Here is a 13767-nt window from a genome sequence, read left to right as displayed (position 1 = left end):
CACGCCTCACACACACACACACACACACACACCCAGCTCCGGTGTCACAGAACGGTCATCTGGGTCTGTGTGTCAGTGTGTGTGTGTGCGTACAAGTGTTTGGGGAGAGAACCGCCATCTGGGTCCTATCCCCTCTGCCCTCCAAGCAGCTGTGGGTCGTTGGCCCTGACGTGTTTATACACGGAGGTGGAGGTGGCAGGCAGTGATATCCCTGGTCGAGTACATCCACCAGGCCTCCACCCCTCTCCCCCTCTCCCCCTCTCCCCCCTCATGTGTGTGTGTGTCTGCTTGTCCAACCCTCTCTGACCTGCTACCCTGTAAAACCTCTCTCTCCCTTTTCCCATTTTCTCTACACCCCCCCCACACACACACACACGCACACTGGCATTACTGGAGCCCTGCAGAGCCATTAGGGGAATCAAGCGGCCGTAAATCACAGTGTAACGAGATAGAGAGAGCTCTCTCTATGGTCTGCCTCTGACAGCCCATAATAACCCCAGCGTCTCGCTACTCTGATAGCCGGAAAAGGGTTAAGTTGGTGAGAAACTTACTTGCTTCTAGTAAATACTGCTCGTAAATGTCCCTTCTCTCCAGAGAGGGAGAAAGGATTGAGATTTTATGAGCTGTGAAGATGTTTTTAATTGGTGTGAAATGCTGTCGTTTCCCCGTGCTGAACACACACACACACACACAGGCTAGGACTTCCAGAGTACAGTTGGGAATGTGCGTGTGCAATGTGTGTATCCACACGTGAAATAAGTGCTGGTATTCTGTGAGTCCCTGAGAATAAGCATCGGCGAACGCTGAATTCTTTTGATAGCTGTCAGAAGGAGAGACCAGAGGTATCTCAAAGCTTCCCAAGGAGAAGAGGGGGGGGGGGGGGGGGTCACCAAGCATATAGATGCATAGTATCCACACAGCACCTGTAAGGAGATATGACACTCACCAAGATCCCTTTACCACTGTCAGGTTTGCTTCATCAGCGATGTAAAAACATCCTTTACGTTCTACGTTCATTAGAGTGTATTGATGTGTCAAGTGTGTGTTTGGCTGGACCTCGCTGTGTGTGTGTGTGTGTGTGTGTGTGGGTCCCCCCAGGGTGACTTGTTTCTGGGTAATGAGAGAGATTTCTCCTGACTGCATCAGTGTGTGTGTGTGTGTGTGTGTGTGGGGGGGGGGGGCTCGTGAGGGCATCTTGTTACCCAGCAACACAGTGTTTATGTGAACATGAGCACTCATCCTTACTGAAGGACTCCTTTCACTCCAACACCCCCCTCCCTTCCCCCTGGTCCCCGGAGAACGCTCAATATATATACACCCCCCCCCCCCTCCCGGCCGCACCCACATATCGACCCATCCGGGACATGCAGCATTCCAAAGGTACCGCACGGCGGTCCGGAACCAGGGTCCCGGGATGACAATGGCGGGGGCCGGCGGGGGAGACCTGCTCATACAATGGAGGGCTTTGTGATGGGGCCCGGGGGGGGCCCAGGGGGGGGCCCGGGGGGGGGGGCCCGGGGGGGGGGGGCCCGGGGGGGGGGGGGCCCGGGATGCGGGGACATCGGAGCAACCCCGTCCGGCTCACTGCCAACTGGCTCACGGCTTTGTCTGTGACACTAACCCCCCCCCCCCTCCACACACACACACACACACACACACAGAACAGTAAGCTTCTCTACTGTGTGTGTGTGTGTGTGTGTGTAATGCATGCACTCAGCCCCCTGATCAGCATCATTATTCATCTCCTGATGTTGCTTCATGTTGATGTCGATTATTGGGCTCCCTGGAGAAGTTAGTCTTCAAACATGAGCAGGCTTTCTGCTCCGCCGGTCTGGGATCAACAGGAACATGAGAAACATGGCACAAATATGATTAGTGCTTTCTGGACGTTTTTTTCGAGACATGCCGAGGAATTGGAACAGTGGGACTGTCACGTGACACGACAACGTCAAACATTTAAATACCACAGAACAGGAAACAAACTGGAAAACAAACCCCTGTCTCAAGACAAACTGTGAGAACTTTTCAAGTCGTTGTTTTTGTCCTCGCTCTTCTTAAAAGTGTCATGCCATACTGCCAGTGCGGTGTTCAGGGAAGTTGGTAGTGTGTGTGTGTGTGTGTGTGTGAGACAGGAGGCAGACATGAAGGCTGTGATGGACGCAGAAGTCTCTTAGCAGGATCACATCCATTAGGAGGCTCTTGACTGGGTGAGTCAGTGACAACAGCACTCCAACCCTCCTTAGCCCTCCTCAGCCTCTTACCACTCTCTCCCACCCTCGCCTCCTCTCCTCCACTCTCGCCTACCTCTCTCCCTCCATCTGTCCATCTGTCTCCTGTGTGTGTGTGTGTGTGTGTGTGTGTGTGTGTGTGTGTGTGTGTGTGTGTCTGTCTGTCTGTCTGTCTGTCTGTCTGTCTGTCTGTCTGTCTGTGTGTGTGTGTGTGTCTGTCTGTGTGTGTGTGTGTGTGTCTCAGGGAGATGTAAATTGATGCAGCCCACACACCAGGCCCTTATGTGAGTGTGTGTTACCATTGATCACACACACACACACACACACACACACTCACACACACACACACACACACACACTCACACACACACACACACACACACACACACACACACACACACACACACACACCCTCTCCTGGTGGTTATCTAACAGTCCCGTTCTCTCTCATCTCAGCCTCAGGTCCTGCTGGTCAAGAGGCCTGTGGTTGAGGAGGAGGAGGAGGAGGAGGATGAAGGTGGAGCTGCTGATTCACCAGTGTAGAGTCAGACTCCGTAGCTACAGACACACCCTGGGACACCTCAGAACCGTGTGTGTGTGTGTGTGTGTGTGTGTGTGTGTGTGTGTGTGTGTGTGTGTGTGTGTGTGTGTGTGTGTGTGTGTGTGTGTGTGTGTGTGTGTGTGTGTGTGTGTGTGTGTGTGTGTGTGTGTGCATACCCCCCAGTCCCCTTCACCCCTCGATTTTTTTATTCACAACCTTGAGGAGGCAGCAATTACACCAAGTGCTGTGTAGGCAGCTAATGTAGTCATTAGAGCCCCCCTCTTACACACACCTCTCTCTCTCTCTTAAAGAGCCTATTGTTCAGGAGACGAAGGAGACCATCGCCATGGCGATGATGATGAGGGGGGGATGAAGGCGGCTGGCGAGGGTAGCCTTGCACAGGGGAGGAAGCTAAGTGGTGAGGATGAGGAGGATGATGGTTGAGGGGATGGTTAACGTGTGCTGGTCGTATCCTGGAACTGGGAGGAGTACGGCCCAGGACAGCTGCCCTGTCAGTACGGCTGCCCTGTCCATGGCTTATCTACCCAACCAGGAGAGGTTTCACACACACACACAAAGGCAGACTCAGTTAAATTGTCCATTCTCTCTCGCTCTCTCTCTCTCTCTCTTGCTCGCTCTTTCTCTCTCTCTGTCTCTCTCTCTCGCTCTCGCCATAACCTGTTATCGAAGCCAACAGGCCTTCAGCGCAACACAATTCACTGATTGTTCAGAGTCACAAAGCAATGATTTGACCCCTCAGAGCCCCCTACTGTACACACGCCCCCCCATCCCCCTTGCCCCCCCCCCCCCCCCCCTGCCCCCCCCCCCCCCTGCCCCCACCGTGATTCATCATTAGCTTCGTCAGGCCAGCATGGTTGTGTGTGTGGGGGGGGGGGGGCAGCCGTGTAGCCCAGTGCTGTCTGCTTCTGAAGGACATTCAGGGACGGGAGGATGAGAAGGACAAGGACAAGAGAAGGATTACAGGAGGGAGAGGGAGAGAGAGAGAGGGAGAGAGAGAGAGAGAGAGAGAGAATGAGAGAGGGAGAGGGAGAGGAGAGAGGAGAGAGGGATTGAAGGGTTGGAGTGATGGAGAGGCAGATGAAGGGTGGACATAAAAGATGAAGGATGAAGAAGACATGAAGGTGTGAAGGGATGTGATGGAAGAAGGGATAGATCAATAGAGACAGAAAGGCTACTACACAGAGAGAGAGGGGGAGAGAGGGGGAGAGGGGGGAGAGAGGGGGAGAGAGGGGGGATGAGGGACTGTGTAATTCAGGGAGGATGGGATGGAGTGATTTAGAAAAGGCAGGAAAAAGGTAAGAGTGTGGGCGAGTGAGATGAAGAGGTGAGAGCAGTACAGATATAGGGAAAGGAGGCTGAGTTAGAGGGATGGAGTGATTGAGGTGGAGAGAGAGGGGGTTGGCGTGATTTGAGAGATGGAGGGGTGAGGGCTGTGGGCGTTTGAGTGGATGTGCATTAGTGATGGTGGTTGCTGGTGGTGGGGGAGGGGGGGGGGGGCTCCACTCCACTCCACTGGAACCCAGCGTCTCTGCCCCAGTGTGTGGGAGAAGTGAACCCCACTTACAGGCCTCTCCTGGAGGGGGGCTGGGAGCTGGGGGGCTGGGGGCCGGGGGCCGGAGGGGCTGGGGGAGGCAGCAGCAGTAAGTGACTGTGTAGGTGGATTGATGGTGAGGACTATCGAGCCTCAGTCAGCTTCTGGTGTGGTGGAGGGGGCAGGTGGGGGGGGGGGGGGGGGGGCAGGTGGGGGGGGGGGGCAGGTGCACAAGCAAACAATCGGGGGGCTCTTTTTAGGGTGCTCTGTTTTAAATGTCAGACTAAATAGGGTTCCTTTCAAAAAACAAAAAATACACTTGTTTTAGGTGTCCCAGGGTGTGCTCCACCTTCATCCTCCTCCTCCTCCTCCTCCTCAACCACAGGCCTCTTGACCAGCAGGACCTGAGGCTGAGATGAGAGAGAACGGGACTGTTAGATAACCACCAGGAGAGTGTGTGTGTGTTTGTGTGTGTGTGTGTGTGTGTGTGTGTGTGTGTGTGTGTGTGTGTGTGTGTGTGTGTGTGTGCACGCACTTGCTCCACAGCCTCGAGGCCCCAGCTTGTGTATTAGCCTGCTAGCTGTCCTACTGAGATCTCCGACCATCTGCTGCAGACAGACACTTGCTGGCTTGGTGTCTGCAGCCAGGCTGTGTCATGTGTAACCTGCTACACACACACACAGAAACACGCCGCTCAAACGCGCACACACACACATCTCGTAGCCACAGTTCGCAGGCATGGCAGCTAGGAGCGTGTTTTTGAGGTGAACTAAGAGCGTGTTGTAGCCTTCGTGTGATTGGTCCCCCGGGTGGCGGCCCGGAAGGTTCTTAATTAGCTCCTTCAGAAAGAACATGGCAGCCGAATTGTAGGCTTTGAGATGACTCCACAAAGATATTTCTCTCTCTCTCTCTTTGTCTCTCTCTCTCTCTCTCCTCCCCCTACACGCTTCCTATAGGAACACGGAACAGCAGGCACGTTTGGCCAGTAAAGCCCCCATAATTAAGCCTTTTGTGTTCTTCTTCTTTTACATGTTCGCCCGTCAGCGTCGCTGTAGCGCGAGTCTCGTGAATTCTACGATTATTAAAGCTCGAGCTATTTGAGAAGCTTTAAGTAGCTCCTTCACCCCAATCTACCATCCACCGTCTTGGCTCTCGTAAATATATATAATACTGATCTAAATTCAGTTCCCAAGACTCCCCCCAGCACTCCCCAAACCTCAGACGATATCGTGTTATGAAGATGAGAGATGAGGGGGTGAGAGAGGGGGAGGGGTTGAGGCACGGGGGGGGGGGCTGACAGACAGAGAATAGAGCCCTGTAAGCAACCGATTAAATTGTGTTATGTTACTGAGAGTGTTAAAGTGGCAGGAAAAAAAACTAGAGAAAGGATCGGAAGAGGTAGAGTCGACCGGAGGAGGAGAGAGAGGGATGCAAAGGGAGGAGAGAGAGGGGCGGAAAGGGAGGAGAGAGTTTGGAAGGAGGAGGAGGAGAAGAGGGAGAAGGCCAGCTATAGGACTGTGTATCAGACTTCCCACTGGAAGCTCCAGCCTACCATCTCGTAATGTGTGTTACTGTACTTAGCGCGCGGCTAACCAGATTACCTTCCCAGCTCGGTGCCACACACCCATCTGGAGAGGCAGAGCGCTGGGCTAAGTGATTTCCACGGAGGCGGTGTGTGTTAGTGTGTCAGTGGAATTACAAGTGGTACTGATGTGCCTGGTGTAACCTGTGTCAGGCTGGAAGACTTCACTGGGGCGCACTGTCAAGTCTGTGGATGTCTCAAGTCATGACTCCTACACACACACACACACACACACACACACACTGCTGGCGTAGCCGTAGCTGCTGGTGGTGCTTTTGAAGCGTAGATCAGTTTATCACTGTCTTATTTCACGACCCAGGAATCAGCCCGTCAGCCCAGGAGGTGTGGCCTCCGTTTGGACACGCCCACTCCCGAGGCCGCCGGTCGGATTAGACCGTTTAGCGTTTACCGGGCCGTAACCGCGGCGATGCTCCGCAGGGGGTGGGTGTCATGTTGTTCCCCAGACAACCCTCTCCCTCCTGGCTAATGGGTGTCTTTCTCTCTGTGTATCTCTGTGTTTTTCTGTGCGTCTGTCTGCCTGTGTCTGTCTGTGTGTTTGTCTCTCTCTCTCCCCTTCCCCTCACCCCCCCCCTCGTCCCTACCCCCCTCCTTCGTCTCCCCCCCTCCCTCTTTTCTGTAAACGTGTCTTTTTGACATCCCCTGTACGTGTCCATGTATGCGTCTCCTCCTGTATCCACGTGTCTTTTTGTATGTTTCTTTTCTTTGTGTCTGTGCCTCTGTGTGTGTGTTTCTGTGTGTGTGTACCCTCCCTGTCCCCGGCCCCCCCTCCAGCGTTTGTGACCCTCCTGAACGGTGACCAGGCTCAGGCTGCCATCCGCTCCCTCCACCAGAGCTCCGTCCGCGGCCGGGACATCACGGTGCACCTGCAGCCCACAGACGCCCTCCTCTGCGTGGCCAACCTGCCCCACACCCTGCCCCACACCCAGTTTGAGGAGCTGGTGCGCTCCTACGGCAACATCGAGCGCTGCTTCCTGGTGTACAGCGAGCTGACCGGACACTCCAAGGGCTACGGCTTCGTGGAGTACATGAAGAAGGACTCGGCGTCGCGGGCTCGCTCAGAGCTGCTGGGCCGGGTGCTGGGGGAACGCACGCTCATGGTGCAGTGGACGGACGTGAACCAGCTGCAGCAGGTGCAGCACCTCCACTCACGATGCCTCTGGGTGGACCGGCTGCCCCCTGACTTCCACAGCTCCGGGGAGCTCACCCGGCTGTTCTCCCACAGGTACAGGCCGGTCTTCTGCCAGGTGAGCCAGCCGGCCGGCGTGCGTGTGCGTGTGTGTGTGTTTCATGTGACCCTGATGTTTGGTATGGGTGTAAAACACCTTTCATGTCTATGCAAACGCCAGATGTGTGTAGGCCAACCAAAAACAGAGCTAAGAGTCACACGAACGTAATGGTGTTTGTCTCGACAGGACCTACATCTATCCCTGTTTACTATACTGTACACGGCCTGGCAGTGACAAATGCCAACCCTTTAAGTCTGTTTTCTCATAGGCCAAGATACTGTTGCTATGGACTGAGATGTCGATCACTAACTGAGCATCTCCACATCTAAGCTCCGCCCCCGCCCGCCCACACCCCGCCCACACTGAAATCAATAAGCACATATCCACCAGGTCCCATGAGGCGTAGTGGGAGTCGAGCTCATGTTTCCTCACTGCACAGCCAGCAGGATCTGACCTCTGATTGTTTACGTGTGTGTGTGTGTGTGTTTCATGTTGCCCAGTAGTTTGGTGTAAAGCAGCTCCCACGTCTGTCTAAAGGCCAGATGTATGTAGAATCACACACACACACACACATAACTCACCTCTCTATCTCCCCTCTCTCTCCTCTCTCTGTGTGTGTGTCTCTCTCTCTCTCTGTCTCTCTGTCTCTCTCTCTCTCTCTCTGTTTCCTCCGCACCTCCTTTATTTATCCTTCACCATATTGTTCTTCCTGACACAGTACGCCCCCCCCCCTCCTTGTTGTCATGCCTCGTCACACAGACTGCTCTGAGGGGGGGGGGGGCAGCCCTTTGCTGACCTCTGACCTCTGTGGTCAGACGACTGTCACCCCCCCCTCCCGTTCAGGTCCAATCAGACGCCTCCGGCTGGCGAGTGACGAGTCTGGGCTTCAGAGACGCGTCTTCCACTGGCAGCTCACACAATCACACACACACACACACACGTGAAAACTTCCTGTAGATTGACACATGCCCCCCTCCCCCGCGGGGACCTCCTGACCCCCCCCACAGGGGGCGAACCCCCTGTCCTGTCAGTGCTCTTATGAATACATATGCACACTAGAAGTGGATATGCAGAGGACCGCACGCTGTAGTGCCAGCTGGGCTGGGCTGCACAGGCCTCAGGCTTGTGTTGACACATGCCAAGACCTGCACAGTTAATGATAGTTTATTCTTTTCCATTAAATATAAATATTTTAGGTTCATGACTCTAAATTTGTCATGAACACATATCTATATATTGATTTTTCATCTTAAAAGTGCATTTTAAATATTGATCACCACATTTGGTTCCTTTTAAATATTAATGTTGCACAGTTTGAAAAGGACGGATCGTTAAGGAGAAAACGATGCTGTGTTTTTCTCCTGGAGACTGTATGGCAGCTGTCAAACTATATGTGGGCCTGTCATGTCATAACTCCTGACCTGCTCTCTCTCACACACACACTCTCACACAAGCACACTCTCACTCACACGCACGGAAAGCGAGCTGTTGCCATGACGCATCCAGACCTTGTGTGTGTAGAGACTGTGAGCTACAGGAAGTAGTGGGTCACTTTGAATACAAAGTGTGTGTGTGTTTACAGAGACACTGTTATGTATATAGGAGACATTCTGTGTGTGTTTCTGCATTGAAAGGCACCGGGTACAGTGCATATATCATGGTGTGTGTGTGTGTGTGTGTGTGTGTGTATACACAGGTCTACATGTTTTGGTTAGGTAGTGTGAGGCTTTGCCAGGAAGGTCTGGACTCAAGTCTTGTTTTTTGGTGGTAGTGTGCGTGAGTGTGTGTGTGTGCGCGTGCCCTGTCCATGTGTGTGTATATATATGAGCTGAGTTGTGTTTATATAAGCTCTCTGATTCACTCTGCGTGTATGCTCCTGTCACACACACACACACACACACACAGTGTCGCTGGCTCCTAGAGGGTTTCAGAGCCAGGGTTAGGGTTCTATACACTGTGGAAAAAGCTACGCTGATGACATCACACAGGGTTCCATTCCATCAAGTTCAAGAACAGCCGTCGAACCATGAGACAGACAGAGAGGGAGGGGGGCGAGACAGGGAGAGGAGAGGGAGAGGGGGGAGACGGGGAAGAGAGGGAGAGGGTGGGGGGGACAGGGAGAAGAGAGGGTGAGGGACAGGGAGAAGAGAGGGAGAGGGTGGGGGGGACAGGGAGTAGAGAGGGAGAGGGGGAGACAAGGGGAGGAGAGAGGAGGAGAGGGGGAGACAAGGGGAGGAGAGAGGAGGAGAGGGGGGAGACAAGGGGAGGAGGAGAGGGGGGAGACAAGGGGAGGAGGAGAGGGGGGAGACAAGGGGAGGAGAGAGGAGGAGAGGGGGGAGACAAGGGGAGGATAGAGGAGGAGAGGGGGGAGACAAGGGGAGGATAGAGGAGGAGAGGGGGGAGACAAGGGGAGGAGAGGGGGGAGACAAGGGGAGGAGAGAGGAGGAGAGGGGGTAGACAAGGGGAGGAGGAGAGGGGGGAGACAAGGGGAGGAGAGAGGAGGAGAGGGACAGAGTGAAAAGTGAGATGAAGAGAGTCAAGGAAAACATGTTGAAGGAATAATGGTTTTAGATCATACATACACACTTTACATTCATGTAATGTACACACACTCACACGCACACAAACACACACACACGCATGCACTTTGAGAGGCTGGCCTTTTGTTATGTTGTTGAAGACTGAGAGACAATCTTATCCTGGGGGGGTTTGTAAAATGCCAGAGTCTGGGGCGATTCTGTTTGTGTGTATGTGTGTTAGAGAGAGCAAGAAAGAATGGTTAAAATAGTGTGAGTGTGTGTGTGTGTGTGTGCGCGTGTGGCAAGTACCCACACTAAGAAAGAAAGGTTGAGTTTCCAGTACACACAGCTGGTTCCACCCCCCCTCCCCCACCTCTCAAATATGTCTTGAAAAGGCCTTGCAGGCAAAGGTAGGCAGACGGGATCAAGCAGAAAGTCACACACACATGAACACACACAAACACACACACACACACACACACACACACAAACACACACACACACAAACACCACACACACACACACACACAAACAAACACACACACACACACACACACAAACACACACACACACAACACACACTTCAGTTCTGCCAGAGTTTCTCCATAGATGTGCTGCTTTCGGACCAGGAAGGGGGGTGAGGTGAGATCTGCCCCAGGATAGGGCCACTGTGGGCGGGTAGGGGGAGAGGAGAATGTGGGTGTAGCTTAGCTGCTACGTGTAGCATGCTATGGAGCTCTTTGTGATATCCTAACTTGTCTCGCGCTCTTTCCTCTACCATTTTCATTCTCTCTCAAGCTCTCTCATTCTCTCTCTCTGTCTCCCCTCCTCTGGAGAGAGAGAGGAGGAGTGTCTGTCTCTGTCTCTCTCTGTCTCTGTCTCTCTCTGTCTCTGTCTCTCTCTCTCTCTGACTGTGTTAGTCATGTACTCCCTGACTCTCTCGAGTGGTTGAATCATCGAGTGCTGGAGAGGGAGGTCATTTCTATACACGCTACAGCTAATGTATTCTGATGATGGTCTACAGCCCTCTTCCTCCATCCGTCCACCCCCTCCATCCCTCCAGCCCCTCCATCCGTCCACCCCCTCCATCCCTCCAGCCCCTCCATCCGTCCACCCCCTCCAGCCCTCCACCCCCTCCAGCCCCCAGACCACAGGGACAGGCAAATAAGGCAATTTCAACAGAATATTAAGTGCCTTAACGCCGAATAGACTGCCGTGTTCTGGAAAATCCATTTCAACGACGCGTTCTCAGGGAGAAAAAAAAATCCCAACCGGGAGTTATTCCATCACGTGAATCGAAAAACGTGTCCTAGAGGTCTTCGACGACGATCAGCTTCTCCCCTCATAATGTGTGAGTTACAGGAATCCATGCACCCGGAGCTAGTCACAGCTCTTACAGTGATGACTGACAGAAACCCTGTGTTATGGCAGTATGTCTAGTAGCCATTAGTATTCATGTATTATTTAGCTGCTCTCAGCTCACCACACTGAGTTCATACTTCCTGGTTCAGTAAGGACTGGAGGAGACATCAGCAGACTGAGTTCTCATTGGCTGAGGACTCTCTTCCAGGGGCTGATTGGATGCGCGTTGATGGACATTCAGCCTGAAGCTGGGAGGGTGTGGTCTGATCTAAAGCTCTCACGTGTCCGAGGATTGTGCCGGTCCCTGTGTGTGTGTGTGTGTGTGGATCTTTTGTTCTGGTAGATTCTCCGAAGCTCTAGACGCTATTTTCCTACGTGATTCATTTCTGACAACTGCAGCCTTTCACAGACACACACACACACACACACTGACACACACACTATTTCTGAGGCAGAACTCCCTTGAGAGCCCTTCTCAGACGTGACACATGCACTGGAGAGTTAGAGAAAGACACAAGAAAGAACAAGATAAAAAGTGTGTGTGTGTGTGTGTGTGTGTGTGTAGCTAAAGTAGCAGAGATGGCCCTGAGATGGAACTCACCTTGTGAGTGTACACCTTTTTCTCTAAAGGGATGATGAAGTTGGTGCCATAAAACACACACACACACTTACCGTCAATTGTGTTGGGAATAAGACAGGTATTGTCTGTTGTGTCAGCTGTGTGTCTGCATTTTCTGTTGATGTTCCCCTTGTGTGTATCATACAAGTGTTGGTGTGGTAGTCCAGTTTCAGCCAACACAGCCAGTCAGATGAAAGCTTTCTCTTCACATAGGCTACTGACACTCGACATTAAAAACGTGATGTTATATTTTTATAAGAGACTGTCTCTCCCTTGTATGTTTCTTACTTACCTGTGTGTGTCACTTCCTGTGTGTGTCACTTCCTGTGTATGTAACTTACTGTATGACTTCCTCCGCACGTGTAAATTCCTGTGTGTAACTTCCTGTGTGTAACTTCCTGTGTCCCAGCTGGCCCAGGACGAGGGCAGCGCGGTGCGGGGCTTCGGGGTGGTGGAGTACGAGAGCCCGGAGCAGGCGGAGGCCATGCTGATGGAGATGGACCACACCCTGCTGGGGGGCATGGAGGGGGGCCCCGAGGGGGGCCCCGAGGGGGGCCCGGAGGTGAGGCTGTCGCTCTGCTCTCCAGGAACCTCTGGCAGAAGCACCCTGGCTGCTCTCATCGCGGCACAGGGAGTGGTGAGAGACACACACACACACACTGTATACACACACACACACACACACACACACAGGTAAGCATACGGTACATGTGTTTTGATACAGAGAACAACACACACACACACGCCTTGATGCTGTCTCTGTGCTGTATCTACCATATTGGAGAGATGGTTCCCACCCCATGCTTGTGGCAGGGTATAATCTCAGTCCTCCCAGCAGACCTGACATGCCACTGAAAGGACCTGCACGCACACACACACACGCACACACACACACTCCCCAACTGAAAGACCTCGCTTGTATCCCCTCAGCACAATATGACACACACACAACAGGCACACACACAAACTCATACTAAGACACACACACACTCTGCGCAGACACACAGACAGGCTCTGTGGCCATGGCTGTGGCTCCCAACACGTGCACACACACACACACACACACACGGGAACAAAGGAACCAGAGTAGGACATCCATACATGCCTTCTGTGGAGATGAACAGGAGAGAATGGCCCTGACCTAGAAAGCCTGGACAGGACAGGGAATGGAGAGAGGAAGGCTTGTGAGCTGGACGGATGTTTCCCCGACCGTGAGCAGAGTGTGTTTCTTAGAGAGGGAGAGGGAGAGAGGGGAGAAGAGCCCCCTGGCTAGAGAGACACACTCTCCACTCCTCTCTCTCTCTCTCTCTCCAGTCTGTAAGTGTGAACACAGATGGACCCCTCCTTTCCCGTTTTCTCTCCCCCTGGTGTGTGTGTGTGTGTGACTGTGTGTGTGTGCATGTCACTGTGTGTGTGTGTGACTGTGTGGGAGTGTGTCTCAGAGTGACTCCAGGGAGCCCACAGACAGACAAACAGACTGACGAACACTGACATTTCTCTCTGAGAGAAATCCTCATCTCCTAGCCTGAAACATGCCTTCAGCTATGCCAGACAATCCTGCTCACACACACACACACACACACACACTCCTCTCCACACAGAGAGACACACTCCTATCTTTGGTGGTTCTTCAAGACATGACAGAAGTCAAGCTTCTGATTGAATCCTTGCTCAAGGCTCTGTGGAAACGTCACCCTGCTAACGTTGTTTTCAATGGCGGTGCTATAAGGTTGTGTGTGTGTATGAAAGAGAGAGAGAGATTCACAGTATGGATCTAGACCCCAAGAACCCTTCCCTATAGTGTGTGTGCTTTTTGTTAAGTTTGACAAACTATATGTAAGTATGTTGTCAATAACTGTGTGTGTATAACCATAACAAGCCAATGTATGTGGGTCTGACTAGCCCTGAGGCTAATGTCACCCCCCAACTCTCTCTTAACATATGGAGCCAACTGGCCTCTTAACTCCTCCCCGACCCCTGAGGAATGGAGATATCTTCAATCTGGCCCCTCTCCGAGACAACACACACACACACACACACACACACGTCCTACAGCAGCTCTCTGTGACTCCTCCCCTCTCACTCTCCCCTCATCTTCACCTCAAGCAGATGGGTCC

At 52.9% G+C, this 13767-nt stretch overlaps 1 protein-coding gene across 1 annotated transcript in view; it reads left to right on the top strand.

Annotated features, from left to right (window-relative positions):
* raver2 (ribonucleoprotein, PTB-binding 2) overlaps nucleotides 1-13767 on the top strand; it is a 33708-nt gene that overhangs the window by 9291 nt on the left and 10650 nt on the right. Inside the window, exons 3-4 of the mRNA XM_084692873.1 lie at nucleotides 6696-7168; nucleotides 12060-12287. Of these exons, the coding sequence (XP_084548999.1) occupies nucleotides 6696-7168; nucleotides 12060-12287 (701 nt within the window). The remainder of the gene's footprint in view (nucleotides 1-6695; nucleotides 7169-12059; nucleotides 12288-13767) is intronic.

This window comes from Hypomesus nipponensis, chromosome 26 (genome assembly GCF_054491055.1).
Source record: "Hypomesus nipponensis isolate SF chromosome 26, ASM5449105v1, whole genome shotgun sequence".
Taxonomy (NCBI): Eukaryota; Metazoa; Chordata; class Actinopteri; order Osmeriformes; family Osmeridae; genus Hypomesus; species Hypomesus nipponensis.
The sequence above is the reverse complement of the archived record's forward strand: the minus strand, read 5'-3'. Positions and strand labels throughout refer to the sequence as shown.